Below are 23,819 nucleotides of genomic sequence, written 5' to 3'. Positions count from 1 at the left end.
CAAATGCTGTGTTCATAAGTGAACAGTTAACTAGAACTCAGATTCCCTTATTAGTCTACATGTTACCTGTGGTTGCTTTCACATTGATAACAAAAACAAAGTTCAGCTCTTTCCAGTAAAAGTTTTGCTGACGCCTGATCTAAAATAAGACTAATGAATGAGAATTTTAAGACTGGCCTAATGTGGCCTGACCAGGCGGTGGCGCAGTGGATAGAGCGTCGGACTGTGATGCGGAAGACCCAGGTTTGAGACCCCGAGGTCTCCAGCTTGAGTGCGGGCTCATCTGATTTGAGCAAAAGCCCACCAGCTTGAACCCATCGTCACTGGCTCCAGCAAGGGGTTACTCGGTCTGCTGAAGGCCACGGTCAAGGCACATATGAGAAAGCAATCAATGAACAACTAAGGTGTTGCAACGCGCAATGAAAAACTAATGATTGATGCTTCTCATCTCTCTGTTCCTGTCTGTCTGTCCCTGTCTATCCCTCTCTTTCTCTCTGTCTCTGTAAAAAATAAATAATTAATAAATAAATAAAATAAATTAAAAAAAAAAAAAAAAAAGACTGGCCTAATGTGGTAAAGGGACTATTTTGGTCTAAAAGTAAATGCCATTTATAATAAAAGTTCTATAAATAGCATATCTGAATTAAGGATTTGAAGATAGCAATTTATAAAAACTTGCCAATAATTAAAAGTCTCTTCTGCAAGGAAAATGGTTACATATTTGACAAGGTATTGATTATATATTTCTGTTTGGTTTAAAGAAATGAGCCCTCTAATCTTTTAAACAATGAAAATAAAATAGAATTATCTACATAATTAACAGGATAAGGTAGGGAGGATAGAATATTTATTTAACTTAGTTGAATTTTATAGAACACTGAAGGAATCCCATTTTTATTATCATGCATAGGCAGACGGCTCCTTTTTTTAGAATCATTAGTGAATGAAAGGTTTGTATCTTTGCTTTTGTAATTTGCTGCTTTTGCTCTGCTGTAGTCTGATAATAGATAACTAAGGTTGTTAAAACAGTATATAATATATAGTAGCAATAAATCAATTTTTTAAAGGCTTTGCATTTGAAAATATAGTTCTAAAAGTTGTTTTCACAAAAAATCACCTGAGTATTTCTTAAATATAAGCAATTTGGACCCCATTCATTCTATATTAGACTCTATAGAACAGTACTTCTGAAACTGTTATGAAAGGCCAAATTTTCCCTAATCTGTCATATAACAATACTTCTAAAAGAATAATAAAAACGAATTAATCAAAATGTAAGATGGAAAAATAAAGACATTAAAAAATTACAAGCCAATTTTCTCATTGTTGGATTCAACAGACATAAAATTACTCTGCCAAAGCTCTATGAAAGACTCTGACGCTCTCAGTTTCTGTATTTATATGAATCAATACCTGACCGTGCACCATTCTCTGAGAACACTGCTCAGAAGTTTTCTCAGAGTTCACATGTTTCAGAAGCAATCTTTGTGATTTAAATGCAGATATGGTAGATAGACCAAATTTTGAAAAAACACTTGTTATGTCTGAGAATGAGTGACATTCTAACAGCCATAAGAACAGCTTACAGACTTTTAAAACTTGATGCATTGTTATATTTCTAGAAAATAAGAAAATATTTTACAAAGTAATAATTTGTGTTACTGAAAATGTACCCTCCATATAAATTAGATGTTACTGTATATTACTAAGAGTTGTTATACATGGTGTTTTGTAAAAGACTTAATTACGATATTGAAAAATTTCCAGATAAATAGCCTATTTCTAAATTGGCCATATTTGTGATTGATTTAATTTTTAACCTATTGATATCTTTATAGAGGCTTATCTCCTGCAGAGGCAGAATTTAATTACCTGAACACAGCACGCACCTTAGAATTCTATGGAGTTGAATTCCACTATGCAAGGGTAAGTGAAGTAAACTTACTTTGATGTTGTTGAGTTAGGCTCTATTGCTCAGTAATGCTCTGATAGCATTCCGTAACAAATGTAATAATTAGTGAGTTATGATGACATGGTTGCACTGAAAACTTCTTTGAGTGTAATGTAAGTGTTTTTATAGTCACTTAAGATTTAATACCTGATGAAAAGAACTATTGAAGTAGATTTTGCATGTTTTCTTCAAGGTAGTGGTTTATATTATAAAGATAATTTTTGCAGACCATAGGAGACAGTACCTTTATTTTACAAAATAAAAATTAAGTTACAGGAAAAGTAATTTTTTGTTTATTTAACTTTTTTGATATCATTATCATAAAAGATGCTTTCTGTTAACTAAGACTGTATTATTTTGTTTTCATCATTTAGTGACATAAAAAATTTTATTTATAAAGCACAAAATGAAGCATAACAATATATTTTGGATGTCCTCCTTCCACCCCTATTCCCGCATCCCTTCATAAAAATAGAGTTTATAATCACTGGCATCTATACAGCACTCTTTTTCTTTTCATTTTGTCAAACTTGGCTGTTTCCAAAAGACTATTATCCTCTTGCCAAAGCAGATTTATGAGTGGCTGTTTTTCATTTGTGTGTCTCTACACCTAGATTCCTTCTCTCACTCTATCAAGAGGTTATAATCATTTAGAAGTATCTTGAGTATAGCTGTTCTCCATAACCAGTGAAAAGTGGAATTATAGGTAATCATTGATTAAGTTGGTAATAAGTTTTACATTCTATTGGGACAAATAGCCAAGCCTAAAAGGGAAAGCAAGCAACTGGAAAGGGAGTTAAGTTTTTTTTAGTTATTTTGAATTTTTTTAAATTTACAGACACATACAGACAGACAGATAGATAGGGGTTTGAAAACTCAAAGTTCTTTTGCATGTAGTGGTGTTATTGTTTGGGGCCTTGCCTGGCTCTCTGCTGAGAGGTTTGCCAATTCCTGCATCTGACAAAGCTTATGTTGGTCTGTCCTGTAAAAACAGGATGACTTGCTTTCCTCACATGACTAAATCTGTAATTCTTGTGTTTGTGGACTTAGGGATCTGTTTGTTTGATGCCATTTAACATATGAAGTCTCTCTTGAATTATTTTCTTTAAAATGTGCCCCTTCATCCTTCCTTCCTATTTGGAGACTGTTACCTTTGAACGTGATGCTCTAAAATGAAACATAATGGTCAGTATATCTACAACTAAATTTTTAGGGTTTTTTTTGTAATAAAGTTGAAAACCCATGGAAATTTAATACATGAAGTAAACTATGCTTAACAATGAAAAGACTGCTACATTCATTCATTTTAGTCCCTTTTTAGTTTTTTAAAGCTAATTTAGACTGCTATTATCTCTGACAGCTGTCAGTGAAATACAAAGAGTGTTGGACTACTTTCTTACATATTTATTATTATTATTATTATTATAATTATTAGCGACTGAGAGAGACAGGAAGGGAGAGGGCCGAGAAGCATCAGCTCATAGTTGCAGCACTTTAGTTGTTCATTGATTGCTTCTTATACGTGCCTTGACAGGAGGGAGGCACTCCAGTTGAGCCAGTTTGAGCCAGCAACCATGGGACCACGTCATTGATCCCACACTCAAGCCAGGGACCCCACATTCAAGCTGGTGAGCCTGCTCTCAAGCCAGATGAGCTCATGCTCAAGCCAGTGACCTCAGGGTTCAAACCTGGGTATCCCAGGTCAACGCTCTATCCACTGCACCACTACCAGCCAGGCTTTTCTTTTCTTTTCTTTTTTCTTTTCTTTTCTTTCCTTTTCTTAATTAAGTTTATTATGACATTGGTTAATAAGACCATACAAGTTTCAAGTGTACATTTCTATGATGCATGATTTGCATAGTATGCCTACCAAAATCACATCATCTTTTGTTAAAATATATCTGACCTCTTTTACCCTTCATTACCCCTTCATCCTCCTTCCCCCTGGTAACCACCATACTGTTGTCTGTGTCTGAGTTTCAGTTTGATATTTCACATACAAGTGAAATCATACAGCTCTTAGATTTTTCTGACATTTCACTTAGCATATTTTCAAGATCCAGTCATGTTGTCTCAAATGACAGTATTTCATCTGTCTTTATGGCTAGACACAAGAATATATCTTAGTGTGTTTGTGTTATTAAACACATGTTAAGCAGTAGAATTAACCCAACTATTCTAGAAACCTTTTCTATGGTTTTATCACCCAAGTGTGCTTTTCCTAGATATTATTTCTTGGTTTTGCTTTTTATTTGTTTTAACTAGATAACTTTCAATCTATTTTAATCCCTCCTTTCCTCCTGTCCTTATTCTTGTCTATAATTATCTTTTTAAAGAACAATTTCACCTGTAGATTTTTACTGTATGGATTTTGCTGTTTACATATTCACGGTGCAGTTCACCTTATTCTGCTGTTCGGTGTGTTTCTTACAAGATCATGGCAAGCTTGATGTAAAATCACAATCAGATTTTTTTTTAAATTTATTTATTAAATTTAATGCAGTGACATTGATAAATCAGGGTACATATGTTGAGAGAAAACATCTCTAGATTATTTTGACATTTGATTGTGCTGTATGCCCCTCCCCCAAAGTTAAATTATCTTCTGTCACCTTCTATCTGGTTTTCTTTGTGCCCCTCCCCTCCCCCAACCCCTCACTCCTTCTTCGCCCCATCCCCCCTCCCCCCACCCCCCACCTCTGTTGCCATCACATTCTTGTTCATGTCTCTGAGTCTCATTTTTATGTCCCTTCTATGTATGGATTCATATAGTTCTTAGTTTTTTTTCTGATTTACTTATTTCACTCCGTATAATGTTATCAAGGTCCATCCATGTTATTGTAAATGATCCGATGTCATCATTTCTTATGGCTGAGTAGTATTCCATAGTATATATGTACCAAAACTTTTTAATCCACTCGTCCTCTGATAGACACTTGGGCTGTTTCCAGATCTTCACTATTGTGAACAATGCTGCCACAAACATGGGGGTGCATTTCTCCTTTTGGAGCCGTTCTATGGTGTCCTTGGGGTATATTCCTAAAAGTGGGATAGCTGGGTCAAAAGGCAGTTCGATTTTCAGTTTTTGAGGAATCTCCATACTGTTTTCCACAGAGTCTGCACCAGTCTGCATCCCCACCAGCAGTGCAGGAGGGTTCCCTTTTCTCCACATCCTCGCCAGCACTTATTCTGTGTTGTTTTCTTGATGAGCGCCATTCTGGCTGGTGTGAGGTGATATCTCATTGTGGTTTTAATTTGCATTTCTCTAATAATTAGTGATGTTGAGCATTTTTTCATATGCCTATTGGCCATCTGTATGTCCTCTTTGGAGAAGTGTCTATTCATCTCTTTTGCCCATTTTTGGAATGGATTGTTTGTCTTCCTGGTGTTGAGACTTACAAGTTCTTTATAAATTTTGGTTATTAACCCCTTATCAGACGTATTGTCAAATATGTTCTCCCACTGTGTAGTTTGTCTTTTTATTCTGTTCTTACTGTCTTTAGCTGTGCAAAAGCTTTTTAGTTTGATATAGTCCCATTTGTTTATCCTGTCTTTTATTTCACTTCCCCGTCGAGATAAATCAGCAAATATATTGCTACGAGAGATGTCCTAGAGCAGGGGTCCCCAAACTTTTTACACAGGGGGCCAGTTCACTGTCCCTCAGACCGTTGGAGGGCCGGATTATAAAAAAACTATGAAAAAAAAAAACAAAACTATGAACAAATCCCTATGCACACTGCACATATCTTATTTTAAAGTAAAAAAACAAAACGGAAACAAATACAATATTTAAACTAAAGAACAAGTAAATTTAAATCAACAAACTGACCAGTATTTCAATGGGAACTATGCTCCTCTCACTGACCACCAATGAAAGAGGTGCCCCTTCCGGAAGTGTGGCAGGGGCCGGATAAATGGCCTCAGGGGGCCGCATGTGGCCCGCGGGCCGTAGTTTGGGGACCCCTGTCCTAGAGCTTACTGCCTATGTTTTCTTCTAAGATGCTATGGTTTCATGGCCTACATTTAAGTCTTTTATCCATTTTGAGTTTATTTTTGTGAGTGGTGTAAGCTGGTGATCTAGTTTCATTTTTTTGCAGGTAGCTGTCCAATTTTCCCAACACCATTTGTTAAAGAGGCTGTCTTTACTCCATTGTATTTCCTTACTTCCTTTGTCAAATATCAGTTGTCCATAAAGATGTGGGTTTATTTCTGGGTTCTCTGTTCTGTTCCATTGTTCTTTATGCCTGTTCTTATGCCAGTACCAGGCTGTTTTGAGTACAACGGCCTTGTAGTATAACTTGATATCAGGAAGTGTGATACCTCCCACTTTCTTCTTCTTTTTTAAGATTGCTGAGTTTATTCGTGTTCTCTTTTGGTTCCATATAAATTTTTGGAATATGTGGTCTATATCTTTGAAGTAAGTCATTGGTATTTTAATTGGTATTGCATTGAATTTATAGATTGCTTTGGGTAATATTGACATTTTAATGATGTTTATTCTTCCTTACCATGAGCACAGTATATGCTTCCACTTGTTTGTATCTTCCTTGATTTCTTTTATCAATGCTTTGTAATTTTCCGAGTACAAGTCTTTAGTCTCCTTGGTTAAGTTTACTCCTAGGTACTTTATCTTTTTGGTTGTAATTGTGAAGGGGATTATTTCCTTAATTTCTCTTTCTGACTGTTCATTGTTGGTGTATAAAAATGCCTCTGATTTCTGAGTATTAATTTTATATCCTGCCACTTTGCTGAATTCATTTATCAGGTCCAGTAGCTTTTTGACTGACACTTTAGGGTTTTCTATATACAATATCGTATCATCTGCAAATAATGATAGTTTTACTTCTTCTTTTCCAACTTGAATGCCTTTTATTTCTTCTTCTTGTCTGATTGCTGTGGCTAGAACTTCCAGGACCATGTTAAATAAGAGTGGTGAAAGGGGGCACCCCTGCCTTGTTCCTGATCTTAAGGGTATTGCTTTTAATTTTTGCCCATTGAGTATGATGTTGGCTGTGGGTTTCTCATAGATGGCTTTTATCATGTTGAGGTATGTTCCCTGTATTCCCACTTTGCTCAGAGTTTTGATCATGAATGGGTGCTGGATTTTATCAAATGCTTATTCTGCATCTATTGAAATTATCATATGGTTTTTCTCCTCCTTTTTGTTTATGTGATGAATCACATTGATTGATTTACGAATATTGTACCAGCCTTGCCTCCACAGAATAAATCCCACTTGATCATGGTGTATGATTTTTTCCATATATTGTTAGACCCGGTTTGCTAATATTTTGTTGAGGATTTTAGCATCTATATTCATCAGAGATATTGGCCTATAATCTTCTTTCTTTGTGTTGTCTTTGCCTGGTTTTGGAATCAGAATTATACTCGCCTCATAAAAGGAGCTTGGAAGTCTTCCTTCCTCTTGAATTTTTTGAAATAGTTTGAGAAGGATAGGAGTTAGTTCTTCTTTGAATATTTGGTAGAATTCCGTTGTGAAGCCATCGGGCCCCGAACTTTTCTTTGTTGGGAGTTTTTTGATAACTGTTTCGATCTCATTTGTTGAACTCGGTCTGTTTAGGTTTCCTGATTCTTCCAGATTGATTTTTGGAAGATTGTAGGTTTCAAGGAATTTGTCCATTTCATCTAGGTTGTCTAGTTTTTTGGCATAAAGTTCTTCATAGTACTTTCTTACAATATTTTGTATTTCTGTTGTGTCAGTTGATATTTATCCTCTCTCATTTCTAATTTTATTTATTTGAGTCCTCTCTCTCTTTTTCTTGGTTAGTCTAGTTAAAGGTTCATCAGTCTTGTTTACCTTTTCAAAGAACTAGCTCCTAGTTTCATTGATCCTCTGTATTGTTTCTTTAGCCTCTATGTCATTTATTTCTGCTCTGATCTTTATTATTTCCTTCCTTCTACTACATTTGGGCTTTACTTGCTGTTCTTTTTCTAATTCTTTTAGATGCAGGGTTAAGTTGTTTATTTGAGCTTTTTCTAGCTTCTAAAAGTGTGCCTGTAGTGCTATGAACTTCCCTCTCAGCACTGCATTCGCTGTATCCCATAAATTTTGAGGAGTTGTATGCTAATTATCATTCGTTTCTAGGAATTTTTTTATTTCTTCTTTGACCTCATTCTTAATCCATTCATTATTTAACAACCTGCTATTTCGTTTCCATGTGTTTGAGAATTTTTGAGCTTTTCTGTTGTAGTTCATTTCTAGTTTCATGCTGTTGTGATCAGAGGAAGTGCTGGATATGATTTCAGTCTTCTTAAATTTGTTGAGAGCAGTTTTGTGCCCTAACATGTGCTCTATCCTAGAGAATGTACCATGAGCACTTGAAAAGAATGTATATTCTGCTGCTTTAGGGTGAAAGGTTTTAAAGATATCTATTAAATTGAGTTGATCTAGTGTTTCCAATAAGTCTGCTGTTTCTTTGTTAATTTCCTTTCTTGAGGATCTATCTAGTGATGGTAGTAGGGTATTGAAATCCCCTACTATTATAGTATTGCTGTTGATCTCGCCCTTTAAATCCATCAAAGTCTGCTTTATATATTTGGGTGCTCCTATATTCGGTGCATAGATATTTATAATAGTTATATCTTCCTGTTTGATTACTCCCTTTATCATTATGTAGTGGCCTTCTTTATCTCTTACTATATCCTTTGTTTTAAAGACCAATTTGTCTGATATAAGTATTGCTACCCCAGCTTTTTTTTCATTTCCGTTTGCATGAAATGGTTTTTTCCATCCTTTTACCTTCAATCTATGTGTGTCTTTTGTTCTAAGGTGTGTCTCTTATAGACAACATATGTATGGGTCCTGTTTTCTTATCCATGCAGCTACCCTATGTCTTTTGATTGGATCATTTAATCCATTTACATTTTAGGTTATTATTGATATATAGTTGTTTATTGCCATTTTCTTCTTTAAAGGTGTATTCCTTTTTTACTATATTCTTTTCTCACTTTGATCTGTTTACAACAGGCCCCTTAACATTTCCTGCAGCATTGGTTTGGTTGTAATTAATTCCTTGAGTTGTTTTTTGTCTGGAAAGCTTTGTATTTCTCCTTCAATTTTATTTTACTTAATTTCATTTTTTTAATTTTATTTATTCATTTTTAGAGAGGAGAGAGAGAGAAACAGAGAGAGAGAGAAGGGGGGAGGAGCTGGATGCATCAACTCCCATATGTGCCTTGACCAGGCAAGCCCAGGGTTTCGAACCGGCGACCTCAGCATTTCCAGGTCGACACTTTATCCACTGTGCCACCACAGGTCAGGCCTCTCCTTCGATTTTAAATGATAGCTTTGCTGGATAAAGTAGTCTTGGTTGTAGGTTCTTGTTCTGTATTACTTTGAATATTTCTTGCCATTCCCTTATGGCCTCAAGTGTTTCTGTTGAGAAGTCGAATGTCATCCTTATGGAGGCTCCTTTGTAGGTGATAACTTTTTTTTCTCTTGCAGCTTTTAATATTTTCTCTTTATCGCTTAGCTTTGGTATTTTAATTATGATGTGTCTTGGTGTAGGTTTCTTTGGGTTTCTCTTTAATGGAGTCCTCTGTGCTTCTTGGACTTGTGAGAGTTTCTTTTGCATTAATTTAGGGAAGTTTTCAGCTATGATATGATAACAAAGTCTCCATCCCTTGTTCTTGTTCTTTTTCTTCTTCTTCAGGCAGCAGATGTTATTTCTCTTCATGTTGTCACAGAGCTCTCTAAGAGTTTCCTCTCACTTTTTGAGTCTCTTTTCTCTTTTCTTCTCTGCTTTCATGACTTCATTCCAGTTGACCTCTATCTCGCTGATTCGATCCTCTGCTCTATCTATCCTGTTTTCAATTCCTTCCATTGTGGTCTTTATTTCTGATATTGTATTTTTCATCTCCGACTGATTCTTTTTTATACTTGCTATTTCTTTATTTAGGTGTTCATAATGACCATCCATTGTTGTTCTAAGATCCCTAAGCATCCTTACAATCATTATTTTGAACTCCGCATCTGGAAGTTTGATTATTTCCTTATCACTCAGTTCATCTCCTGAAGGTGTCTCTTGTGGTTTCATTTGGATTGCACTTCTTTGTCTTCTCATCGTCTGTTTTTGGGTGTTTTATTTGTAGAGTTGGTTGAGTCTAGGCTTGGTGTTGTCTGCCTCCAGTTTTCAGTTGTGTTATTTCTAGGTCTTCTTGGGTTGGTATCAGCTGTTATCTGTAATCCACTTTCGGATTTGGGCAGCTTTGAAGTCTTGATTTGTTTATTTTCTTAACAGGTGATAGTCTTGTTTACTGATCTCAGCAGGGGGCTTCCTTGAAACTGTATCCAGGAATGCGATGGGTGTAACCTGAGACTCCAAAGGCCTTTTTAGCCAGCTAATCTCACTGGGGGCAGGGTGTTTTCTCAGCTTCAGTAGGGGGAGGTGTATCTCAGATCTCCATGGAGACCTGAGTTACTGCCCCTCCTCCCCACTTCTTGTTTTCAGCTGTGTCTTGTTGCGCTGATTGGAGCTGGATAGATGTGCGGAGATCTCTGATCCGGAAGCACTTCAGCTCTGTTTTGTGAAAGGTTCAGTCCCTCCCCCAGCTATGGCCACCTCCAGCACGGATGAGTCAGCTTTTTTAGTTCGTTTCTTGCATTCCTTAGCCCCTCACAGTCTGTCCCTCTCTCTTTTCTTTCCACGTGGGAGATAAGCTGGTCTTTTCAACACACGTCGCTCCCTGGTCGCCAGGCAAGTGGCTGTGAGCAGTAGTTTTAGCTCTTTTTCCTGTGTGAGATCCCCTCTGGGCTCTCAGCCTCACCCCCCCTTCCGTTCCTGTAAGCAGGGGAGATTCAGGCGCTTTCTACCAGGTTTGTTGTGGCTTCTTCTTTGCTCCTTGGTTTTTGAGAGCTGTTCTTGCAGTTCAGAGTTGGTTTTTCATGCTGATTTTTCCTAAATTGATTTGTATTCCAGTTTGGTGGTGAGAGTTGGGCGTCTGTGCGTCCACCTACTCCGCTGCCATCTTTTTTTCCAATCACAATCAGATTTAATGGACTACTTTGTTGTATTCTTTTGTCAGGAAGAACATAATGTCTAGTTTGTTTGTTTTTTTATTTATTTTTATTTTTTTTACAGAGACAGATAGGGACAGACAGGCAGGAACAAAGAGAGGTGAGAAGCATCAATCATCAGTTTTTCATTGCGACACCTTAGTTGTTCATTGATTGCTTTCTCAAATGTGCCTTGACCGTGGGCCTTCAGTAGACCAAGTAACCCCTTGCTCAAGCCAGCGACCTTGGGTCCAAGCTGGTGAGCTTTGCTCAAACCAGATGAGCCTGCACTCAAACTGGCGACCTCAGGGTCTTGAACCTGGGTCCTCCGCATCCCAGTTCGACACTCTATCCACTGTGCTACCACTCGGTCAGGCACTTTATTTTTTAATGTTAGCAGCCATTGATGTTCAGTGCCTATATCCACTAATTCATTGGAGGCTGCAAAATAGAAATACACTAATTCGTTTTGTTCCTAGTGTTTTGCTAAAATACTTTTATAGGGCATCACTTTCCTTCTTTTACTATTTGCCCAGTAGAACAGTTTATGTGAAAAGGCAGGGAAAGTTGATTGATTCTTTTATTTACCTAGTTTTCAAGGTAATAAATTGGTTCCCCACTATTTTAAAAAGATATACAAATATATTGTTAAGTAATAGCACTGTGAATTCATGGATTAAACATTTTGTTTGATAGGTTTCAAAATACTGTGATTTTTTTTCTTACTGAAGCTCAAAATTTCTTATCTTGGGCCACTGGAAGTCTTTTAAGTTGGCCCTTAAGTCCTTTTAACATAACTTTTGTAGTCTTTGATAGCTTCCATATTGTCTAGTATTTAAGACCTTTCAGCTTTATCTAGTCTGTTTTCTGCCACAGACCTGGAATCAGGTATTTCTTCAAGAAGCCCTGGTTTCTTTTAATGGAAAATGATATTTCAAAATATGACTCTTATGTGTTAAGAGTGCTCATTCCTACTGGTTTGCTGATTGTTTGTATATCTTTTAAGTGCATGAAGCTGGAATCTATAATAGTTTCTACATATCTTTATTGAGATACATGGAATATTTTGACTTTTATAGGTCTCAAGGGATCTAGAATTAGAATATTCCATAATTTTAATTTTTTTTATCTCACATCACACTTAAAATAGTAATTTTAATATTACCACATCAGTTATTAGGAACAGTTAAAAACTTTTATAAATACTACCCTTTTTCTTCTGATTTTTTTTGTGATTCTGAATTGACATTGTCAAATCATATGGCCACTGCACACCACAGTCTCTCCCTTTTAATCATTTAATGTTAGTTTCACAGGTAACTATATATTTAAGCTTCTCACAAGTTTTTGTTTTTGGATAGAGACAGAGTCAGAGAGATGGACAGATAGGGACAGACGGACAGGAAGGGAGAGAGGTGAGAAGCATCAGTTCTTCATTGCAGCACCTTAGTTGTTCACTGAGTGCTTTCTCATATGTGCCTTGGCTGGGGGGCTACAGCAGAGCGAGTGACCTTTTGCTCAAGCCTGCGTCCTTGGGCTCAAGCCAGTGCCGTTGGGCTCAAGCTAGCAACCATGGGCTCATGTCTGTGATCCCACACTCAAGCCAGCAACCCCTTGCTCAAGCTGGTGAGCTTGTGCTCAAGCTGGATAAGCCCATGCTCAATCCAGTGACTTCAGGGTTTCCAACCTGGGTTCTCCACATCCCAGTCCAACACTCTATTTTGCTACTGCCTGGCCAGGCTACAAGTCTTTATAATCAAATTGTATGAAACATTCTTTAGTGGTGTGACTGGTTAAGTATAAACATATTACCTTCAGAAATTAAGAAATACTTGAGAACTAGGCTCTGTGAAGGAATAAGAAATATGATGGTTCATTGATTATTAAAGTATGACCACAGACTGGTGCTGATTTATGAGTTGTTTGTTACTGGTCCATGATGAGGTATGTATAGAAATTGAGAGTTAGCATTTAGAAACTTTTATACCAATCTGATATCAAGTGTGATTGGTATATTTCTCAAAAGTATTAATACCTGACAGATTGGAAATTTAAACAAAACAAACGAACATCACTGGTCATTTACTGCAGATAGTTTATCATAGATTGTCACTCTTATACACAATCCCAGCTGTTACATAACTGACAGTACTGTAATTAGGTATTTCAGATGCGTGGTTTAAGAGAGATCAATGTCTGTGAGAGAATCCTGTAGATGTAGACTAATGAAATTTTCAAAGAAGGTGGACTTGATCTAGACTTGAGTTTCAGTTCATTTGTCATACATGAAGAAGGGATGAAAAGATCATTAAAAAAACATGTAATTAATGGCAGACCAAACACATCATAGAACTAGCTTGACAAGAATAAGAAGGGTTTCACTAGTTAGAAAGGGAGAAGGGATGGGATGGGATGGCTTCAATGCCAAACTAAACTGTGAAGACATCTTTCTACAGATGATAGAGATTCATTCACTCAACAAAGAGTAGAAGGCATTTTTCTGTGCCTAAGGATGCAGTAATGGGCAAAACAAAGGCCTTATACTTTGCTACTTAGATTCTAGTGAAGAAGAGAAAAAAATGAACATATTAAACAAGTCAGTTTATAACACAGTATTAAATAGAAATAAGTGATAAGAGGCAAAACAGAATAAAATATTTTAAACTAAGGTAAAATTTTTCTGTACAATGGCATTAATAGATTTGTGGCCATGAAAGACAAAGAGTTGTTTCCTTGTTTTAACTTGTTTTATTTTATCTTGTGTACTTCTGAAAACACCTTGGGAACTGCCACTCAACCAAGACTACTTCATCCAGCAAGGCTACTGTTTAAAATTGAAGGAGAAATAAAAAGATTCCCAATCAACAAAACACAACAACAAGGAATTCACTACAACCAAACCAATGCTGCAAGAAATGCTAAGGGGCCTGTTGTAAACAGATCAAAGGCAGAAAAGAATATAGCAAAAGAGGAATACAGCTTTAAAGAATAAAATGGCAGTAAACAACTATATATCAATAATAACCTTAAATGTAAATAGATTAAATGATCCTGTCAAAAGACATAGGGTAGCTGCATGGATAAGAAAACAAGACCCATACATATGCTGTCTTCAAGAGACACACCTTAAAACAAAAGATGCACATAGACTGAAGGTAAAAGGATGGAAAAGAATTATTTTATGGAAATGAAGAAATAGCTGGAGTAGCAATACTTATATCAGACAAAATGGACTTTAAAACAAAGATTATAGTAAGAGATAAAGAAGGTCACTACATAATGATAAAGGGAGCAATCCAACAGGAAGATATAACCATTATAAGTATCTACGCACCTAATATAGGAGCACCTAATTATATAAAGCAGACTTTGATAGATATAAAGGGCAGGATCAACAGCAATAGTATAATAGTAGGGGATTTCAATACCCCACTCATATCACTAGATAGATCCTCAAGAAAGAAAATTAACAAAGACACAGCAGACTTAAAGGACATATTAGATCAACTCGATTTAATAGATATCTTCAGAACCTTTCACCCTAAAGCAGCAGAATATACATTCTTTTCAAGTGCTCATGGTACATTCTCTAGGAAAGACCACATGTTAGGGCACATAAGCGATCTCAACAAATTTAAGAAAATTGAAATCATATCAAGCACTTTCTCTGATCACAATGGCATGAAACTAGAAATCAACCACAACAGAAAAACTGAAAAATAAACATTTAGAAACTAAATACCATGTTATTAAATAACAAATGGGTTAACAATGAGATCAAAGATGAAATAAGAATATTCCTAGAAACGAATGATAATGAGCATTCCACAACTCAAAATTTATGGGCCACAGCAAAAGCAGTTCTGGGAGGGAAGTTCATAGCATTACAGGCATACGTTAAGAAACTAGAAAAAGCTCCAATAAACAACTTGACCCTGCATCTAAAAGAACTAGAAAAAGAACAGCAAGTAAAGCCCAAATGTAGTAGAAGGAAGGAAATAATAAAGATCAGAGCAGAAATAAATGACATAGAGGCTAAAGAAACAATACAGAGAATAAATGAAACCAGGAGCTGGTTCTTTGAAAAGGTAAACAAGATCAATGAACCTTTAGCCAGACTCACCAAGAAAAAAAGAGAGAAGACTCAAATAAATAAAATTAGAATATTGTAAGAAAATACTATGAAGAACTATATGCCAAAAAATTAGACAACCTCGATGAAATGGACAAATTCCTTGAAACATATAATCTTCCAAAAATTAATCTGGAAGAATCAAAAAATCTAAACGGACCAATTACAACAAATGAGATGGAAACAGTTATCAAAAAACTCCCAACAAAAAAAGGCCTGAGCCTGATGGTTTCACAAGTGAATTCTACAAAATATTCAAAGAAGAACTAACTCCTATCCTTCTCAAGCTATTTCAAAAAATTCAAGAGGAAGGAAGACTTCCAAGCTCCTTTTATGAGGCGAGCATAATTCTGATTCCAAAACCAGGCAAAGACAACACAAAAAAAGAAAATTATAGGCCAATATCCCTGATGAATGTAGATGCTAAAATCCTCAACAAAATATTAATAAACAGCAATACATGAAAAAAATCATATATCATGATCAAGTGGGATTTATTCTTGGAAGGCAAGGCTGGTACAATATTCGCAAATCAGTCAGTGTGATTCATCACATAAACAAAAGGAAGGAGAAAAACCACACGATAATTTCAACAGATGCAGAAAAAGCATTTGATAAAATCTAGCACCCATTTATGATCAAAACTCTCAGCAAAGTGGGAATATAGGGAACATACCTCATCATGATAAAGGCCATCTATGACAATCCCACAGCCAACATCATACTCGATGGGCAAAAATGAAAAGCTCAGGAACAAGGCAGGGGTGCCCCCTTTCACCACTCTTATTCAATATAGTTCTGGAAGTCCTAGCCACAGCAATCAGACAAGAAGAAGAAATAAAAGGCATCGAAATTGGAAAAGAAGAAGTAAAACTATCATTATTTGCAGATGATATGATATTGTATATAGAAAACATATAATAATTACTTACCAAGTACTTTATGTCGGATTTTCGCTAAGTTTGGCAGAATAAATCTTTATAAAACATCTTACTGTATTTATTTATTTATTTATTTATTTATTTTTCATTTTTCTGAAGCTGGAAATGGGGAGAGACAGTTAGACAGACTCCCGCATGCGCCCGACCGGGATCCACCCAGCACGCCCACCATGGGGGGGCGCTCTGCCCACCAGGGGGCGATGCTCTGCCCATCCTGGGCATCACCATGTTGCAACCAGAGCCACTCTAGCACCTGAGGCAGAGGCCACAGAGCCATCCCCAGCGCCCGGGCCATCTTTGCTCCAATAGAGCCTTGGCTGCGGGAGGGGAAGAGAGAGACAGAGAGGAAAGTGCAGCGGAGGGGTGGAGAAGCAAATGGGCGCTTCTCCTGTGTGCCCTGGCTGGGAATCGAACCCGGGTCCTCCCCACACTAGGCCGACGCTCTACCGCTGAGCCAACCAGCCAGGGCCACATCTTACTGTATTTAAATCTACCTTTTTATTTATACTTTGGTTGTTCTGCTACCACCCACCATGAAAGCTGGAAGCCCACTAGTGGGCAGTAGGGACCATGTTGACTACCACTGATTTACAACAATGGATGGACCTTGATAACATTATACTGAGTGAAATAAGTAAATCAGAAAAAAACTAAGAACTATATGATTCCATACATAGGTGGGACATAAAAATGAGACTCAGAGACATGGACAAAGAGGGTGGTGGTTACGGGGACAGAGGGTGAGGAAGGGTTGGAGGGGAGGGGAACAATGAAATCCAGATAGAAGGTGACAGACGACCATTTGACTTCAGGTGATGGGTATGCAACATAATCAGATTTCAAAATAACCTGGAGATGTTTTTCTGAACGTATGTACCCTGATTTATCAAGGTCACCCCATTAAAATTAATAAATAAAAGAAATTAAACTTCCATTACTTAAAGATAAAAATAAATGAGACTCAGAGACATGGACAAGAGGGTGGTGGGTGTGGAGTGGGGAAGGAGAGGAGGATGAGGGGAGGGACAGAAAGAAAAATCAGATAGAACGTGAGTGAAGACAATTTGACTTTGAGTGATGGGTATGTAACATAATCAAATGTCAAAATATTCTGCAGAACTCTAGGTCAAAATCTAATGTGAGTTTTTTTTATTGGAAAAGTCTTGGTTGTATGGATTTACCTTAGCTTTAAGGGAGTCTCGGAAAGCAGACTCTGACTCTACTTGGATGCCGCTCATGAAGGGCAAAGTTCCCAAATACAGAAAGCATGAAAAAGATCTGACACAGGGAAGAGCCAGACAGAGGAGTCAGCTTTCTGGTCATTGTAATGCCATGTCCCCCTTTGTAATGAGTTTATGGACCATTACATATATGAATGTATTTATTCTTCATTGGTTTTGACACAGGAATATCTGACTTCCTGTGGGTGTAGTGGAAAGGCAGTTTCTAGACCTCGCAGGCTGTAAAACAACCTTCAACCACAATAAACTCATCAACCTAATGCCACCTAGAGTGAGGTTCTCTGCTGCCAGCCAGCCAGCCAGCCTTCCCTTGGCAACATCATCTTGTTTCACATTCCAACAAAAACATCTTAGATTGCATATAAGTCAATACCAAGTGTCCTGACATATGAAAAGAGGACAACAGAAATTTCTTTGTCCCGGTGCTTTTTTGGTTAATGTGAGTCTGTACTATAAGTGTGCTAAGGTTGGGAATTAGGAACGATGGCAGCTGAACTGACGGTGGGTGAGCGGCCCAGGCTCAGGGCTGTGTGTGTGGGAGTGGGCTGAGTGGTTCTGAGGCTAGCCAATATTTGCAAAGAATTTCAAAACAATAAAACCAATTAAAAGCTGGGGGGAAAAAAAAAAGAACCAGAATTGGCCTTGGATGGTTTTTCCAGTGAATAGAGCATCAGTCTGGCTTGGGAACATCCTAGGTACGATCCCGTAAACGCACACATAAGAAGCAACCATCTGCTTCTCTTCCTTTCCCTTACCCCCTTCTCTCTCTTCCCTTCTTTTTTTTTTAATTAATTTTACTAGGGTGACATCAATAAATCAGGGTACATATGTTCAAAGAAAATATTTCAAGGTTTTCTTGTCAATCAATTATGTTACATACCCATCACCCAAAGTCAGATTGTCCTCTGTCACCTTCTATCTAGTTTTCTTTGTGCCTCTCCCCCTCCCCCTTTTCCTTTCCCTCCCCCCCGCACGCCCTATAACCACCACACTCTTATCAATGTCTCTTAGTCTCGTTTTTATGTCCAACCTATATATGGAATAATGCAGTTCTTGGTTTTTTCTGACTTACTTATTTCACTTCATATAATGTTATCAAGACCCCACCATTTTTTGTAAATGATCCGATGTGATCATTTCTTATAGCTGAGTAGTATTCCATAGTATATATGTGCCACATCTTCTTTATCCAGTCTTCTATTGAAGGGCTTTTTGGTTGTTTCCATATCTTGGCCATTGTGAACAATGCTGCAATGAACATGGGGCTGCATGTGTCTTTACATATCAATGTTTCTGAGTTTTGGGAGTATATACCCAGTACAGGGGTTGCTGGGTCATAAGGTAGTTCTATTTTCAGTTTTTTGAGGAACCACCATACTTTCTTCCATACTGGTTGTACTACTTTACATTCCCACCAACAGTGAATGAGGGTTCCTTTTTCTCCACAGCCTCTCCAACATTTGCTCTTCCCTGTCTTGTTAATAATAGCTAATCTAACAGCTGTGAGGTGGTATCTCATTGCAGTTTTGATTTGCATTTCTGTAATAACTAATAAGAGGAGCATCTTCTTATATATCTTTTGGCCATTTGTATTTCTTCCTGAGAGAAGTGTCTGTTCATGTCCTCTTTCCATTATTTTTATTGGATTGTTTGTTTGTTTGTTGTGAGTTTTATGAGTTCTTTGTATATTATGGACATTAGGCCCTTATCTGAGCTGTTGTTTGAAAATATCATTTCCCATTTAGTTGGCTGTCTGTCTATTTTGTTGTCAGTTTCTCTTGCTGAGCAAAAACTTCTTAGTCTGATGTAGTCCCATTCATTTATTTTTGCCTTCACTTCCCTTGCCTTTGGAGTCAAATTCATTAAATGCTCTTTAAAACAAAGGTCCATGATTTTAGAACCTATGTCTTCTTCTACGTACTTTATTTCTTCAGGTCTAATATTTAGGTCTTTGATCCATTTTGAATTAATTTTAGTACAAGGGGACAAACTGTAGTCGAGTTTAATTCTTTTGCATGTGGCTTTCCAGTTTTCCCAACACCATTTGTTGAAGAGGCTTTCTTTTCTCCATTGTGTGTTGTTGGCCCCTTTATCAAAAATTATTTGACCATACATATGTGGTTTTATTTCTGGTCTTTCTATTCTGTTCCATTGGTCTGAGTGTCTATTTTTCTGCCAACAACATGCTGTTTTGATTGTCGTGGCTCTATAATATAGTTTGAAGTCAGGTATTGTAATGCCCCCAGCTTCGTTCTTTTTCTTTAGGATTGCTTTGGCTATTTGGGTGTTTTGTAGTTCCATATAAATCTGATGATTTTTTGTTCCATTTCTTTAAAAAATGTCACTGGAATTTTGATGGGAATTGATTAAATTTGTCTATTGCTTTGGGTAATATGGCCATCATGATTATATTTATTCTTCCTATCCAAGAGCAAGGAATATTCTTTCATCTCATTGTATCTTTTTCGATTTCCCTTAACAATGGTTTGTAGTTTTCGTTATATAGGTCCTTTACATTCTTTGTTATGTTTATTCCTAGGTATTTTATTTTTTTTTGTTGCAATCGTGAAGGGGATTATTTTTTTGAGTTCGTTCTCAAATGTTTCATTGTTGGCATATAGAAAGGCTATGGACTTTTGTATGTTAATTTTGTATCCTGCAACCTTACTGTATTGGCTTATTGTTTCTAGTAGTCTTTTTGTAGATTCTTTGGGGTTTTCGATGTATAGGATCAGATCATGTGCAAAAAGGTGATACCTTTACTTCTTCTTTTCTGATCTGGATGCCTTTTATTTCTTTGTCTTGTCTGATTGCTCTGGCTAGAACCTCTAGCACCACATTAAGTAAGAGTGGAGAGAGTGGACAACCCTGTCTTGTTCGTGATGTAAGGGGGAAAGCCTTCAGTTTTGTGCCATTTAATATGATGCTAGTTGACGGTTTGTCATATATGGCCTTTATCATGTTGAGATATTTTCCTTCTATACCCATTTTGTTGAGAGTCTTAAACATAAAATTGTTGTATTTTATCGAATGCCTTTTCTGCATCTATTGATAAGATCATGTGGTTTTTGTTCTTTGTTTTGCTGATATGGTGTATTACGTTAACCGTTTTACGTATGTTGAACCATCCTTGAGATTCTGGGATGAATCCCACTTGATCTTGATGTATTATTTTTTTAATATGTTGTTGTATTCGATTTGCTAGTATTTTGTTTAGTATTTTAGCACCTGTATTCATTAGAGATACTGGTCTGTAGTTTTCTTTTTTTGTGCTGTCCTTGCCCGGTTTCGGTATGAGGGTTATGTTGGCCTCATAATATGTGTTTGGAAGTCTTGCTTCTTCAATTTTTTGGAAGACTTTGAATGTTTGATAGAATTTGCTAGTATAACCGTCTGGGCCTGGACTTTTATTTTGGGCAGGTTTTTAATAGTTTTTTCTATTTCTTCCCTACTAATTGCTCTGTTTAGGACTTCCGCTTCTTCTTGACTCAGTCTAGGAAGGTAGTATTGTTCTAGGAATTTATCCATTTCTTCTAGATTGTTGAATTTAGTGGCACAAAGTTTTTCATAGTATTCTACAATAATTCTTTGTATATCTATGATGGCCGTGGTGATTTCTCCTCTTTCATTTTGGATTTTGTTTATATGAGTTCTTTCTCTTTTTTCCTTGGTAAGTCTTGCCAAGGGTTTGTCAATTTTGTTGATCTTTTCAAAGAAACAGCTCCTCGTTCTATTAATTTTTTCTATAGTTTTTCTATTCTCTATTTCATTTATTTCTGCTCTGATTTTTATTATCTCCTTTCTTCAGCTGGTTCTGGGTTGTCTTTGTTCTTTTCCCAGTTCCTTAAGGTGTGAAGTTAAGTGGTTCACTTGGGCTCTTTCTTGTTTGTTCATATATGCCTGAAGTGATATGAACTTCCCTCTTATCACTGCTTTTGCAGCATCCCATAGATTCTGATATGTCGTATTGTCATTTTCATTTGTCTGTATATGCCTTTTGATCTCTGCGCTTATTTCTTCTTTGACCCATTCATTTTTTAAAAGTGTTCTGTTTAGTTTCCACTTTTTTGTAGGGTTTTTTTTCTCTTTTATGCAGCTGAATTCTAGTTTCAAGGCTTTATGATCAGAAAATATGCTTGGTACAACTTCGATTTTTCTGAATTTGCTGATGTTGTTTTTGTGGCCCAACATATGGTCAGTTCTTGAGAATGATCCATGTACACTGGAGAAAAATGTATACTGTCACTTTGGGATGAAATATCCTGTAGATGTCTATCATATCCAGGTGCTCTAGTGTTTTGTTTAAGGCCAATATATCTTTATTGATTTTCTGTTTGGATGACCGATCTAGAGCCGTCAGCGCTGTATTGAGGTCTCCAAGTATGATTGTATTTTTGTCAGTTTTTGTTTTAAGGTCACTAAGTAGCTGTCTTATATATTTTGGTGCTCCTTGGTTTGGTGCATATATATTAAGAATTGTTATGTCTTCTTGATTCAGTATCCCCTTAGCCATTATGAAATGGCCATTTTTGTCTGAGTACTTTTGCTGTCTTGTAGTCAGCATTATCAGATATGAGTATTGCTACGCCTGCTTTTTTTTGGGTGTTATTTGCTTGGAGTATTGTTTCCCAGCCTTTCACTTTGAATTTGTTTTTATCCTTGTTGCTTAGATGAGTTTCTTGTAGGCAGCATACAGTTGGATTTTCTTTTTTAATCCATTCTGCTACTCTGTGCCTTTTTATTGGTGAGTTTAATCCGTTTACATTTATTGTAATTATTGACACTTGTGAGTTCCCTATTGCCATCTTATACATTGCTTTCTGTTAGTTTTGTGTCTTGTTTGATTCTTCTCTTTCGTTTTTCTATCTTTTGTTTTTGTTTGGTTGTATTCCACACATCCTTCCTCTGTTGCTATCCTTTATAAATCGTGCTTCTGTGGTGGTTTTTTCAATGGTGGTTATCATTAAGTAATGAAAAGGGTTCCTACCCTGTTCATTGTAGTGCACTATCTTGTGAGTACTTTTGCACTCCATCGTCCTTTGCTACTGTTAATCTCCGTCCTCTCTCCCCCCCCCTTTTTCTTTGATGTTGTCACAGTTTAAATTTGGTTTTATTGTGTTCTTGATGGAGCTTTTACTTGTGGTTTTGTTTTGTTTTGTTCTTTTTATCTGGTTGGAAAACCCCCTTTAGTATTTCCTGGAGTGGGGGTTTTCTGATGATAAATTCCCTCATCTTTTCTGTATCTGTGAATGTTTTTATTTCTCCTTTATATTTGAAGGATAGCTTTGATGGGTATAGTATTCATGGCTGAAAGTTCCTCTCTTTCCGGACTTTAAATATTGGGGTCCACTCTCTTGTAGCTTGTAGAGTTTCTGTTGAAAAATCTGATGATAATGTAGTGGGCCTTCCTTTATATGTTGTATTCTTCTTTTCCCTGGCTGCCTTGAGAATTTTTTCTGTCGTTGGTTTGTGCCAATTTCACTATGATGTGTCTTGGAGTAGGTTTGTTGGGGTTAAGAAAACTCGGAGTTCTGTTTGCTTCTTGAATTTGAGGCTTTAGTTCTCTCCACAGGCTTGGGAAGTTCTCATTTATTATTTGTTTGAATATGTTCTCCATTCCATTTTCTCTCTCTTCTCCCTGATATACCTATTATTCTTATGGTATTCTTTTTGATGGAGTCAGACAATTCCTGTAGGGCTTTCTCATTTTTTTAAATTTTTGAGTCTCTTTCTTCTTCTCTCTGTTGTGCCTCAAGGTGCTTGTCTTCTATTTCACTAATCCTACCTTCTATCTGGCCTGTTTTATTATCTAAGCTTGTTACCTCGTTTTTCAGCTTGTGAATTGAGTTTTTCATCTGTGTTTGATTTGTTTTTATAGTTTCAATTTCCTTGGTAATATATTCTTTGTGTTCACTGAGTTGTTTCCTGAGCTCCCTAAATTGCCTTTCTGTGTTTTCTTGTATATCTCTGAGTATTTTTAGGATTTCTATTTTAAATTCTCTATCATTTAGCTCCAAGGTTTTCAATATATTAAATTTTTTCTCCATAGATTTTTCCTCATCGATCTGTGCTACCTCTCTGTCTTTTGTATCCATGATATTCAATTTCCTTTTCCTTAATGGCACCTGAGGGTGGTTTTGTTGGTAGTATTAATGAGAATTAATAAAGAATAAAAAGTTAAAAAAAATTAAAAATAAAAAGAATTATTATCCCCTCCCTTTTTTTTTCTCCTCTCCTCTCCCCTCCTTCTTGAGAAAAATCTTGTGGTGAACTGTGAATTATATTGTGCTAAAGAGAACAAAAACTACCTATAATGGAGGGCCTGAGTTGGGGAGAAGTGATAAAGGGGCAAAAAAGGGGGTAGGGACCCACAAAATGCAAAAAAGAAAAAAATTTGGGTCAAGATTAAAATGATTTGCTTTTAGGTGATGGTTGACTAAGAGATATGATGAGAGGAATGAGAGGGAAACAGGAAAAAGGGGGAAAACATTAAAAATTACTATTGTATTTAGTGGAGCAAGAACTAAATAAAATAGAG

At 36.6% G+C, this 23,819-nt stretch overlaps 1 protein-coding gene across 8 annotated transcripts in view; it reads left to right on the top strand.

Annotated features, from left to right (window-relative positions):
- Window positions 1–23,819, top strand: part of PTPN4 (protein tyrosine phosphatase non-receptor type 4) — a 218,024-nt gene that overhangs the window by 75,763 nt on the left and 118,442 nt on the right. For all 8 annotated transcript variants that reach the window (XR_010746663.1, XM_066346559.1, XM_066346563.1 and 5 more), the window contains one exon: window positions 1,839–1,926. Coding sequence is in view for 7 of the 8 variants with exons in the window: in XM_066346559.1 (XP_066202656.1) it covers window positions 1,839–1,926 (88 nt within the window). In the remaining variant the exon portion in view is untranslated. The remainder of the gene's footprint in view (window positions 1–1,838; window positions 1,927–23,819) is intronic.

This window comes from Saccopteryx leptura, chromosome 7, assembly GCF_036850995.1.
Source record: "Saccopteryx leptura isolate mSacLep1 chromosome 7, mSacLep1_pri_phased_curated, whole genome shotgun sequence".
NCBI classification, from domain to species: Eukaryota; Metazoa; Chordata; class Mammalia; order Chiroptera; family Emballonuridae; genus Saccopteryx; species Saccopteryx leptura.
The sequence above is the reverse complement of the archived record's forward strand: the minus strand, read 5'-3'. Positions and strand labels throughout refer to the sequence as shown.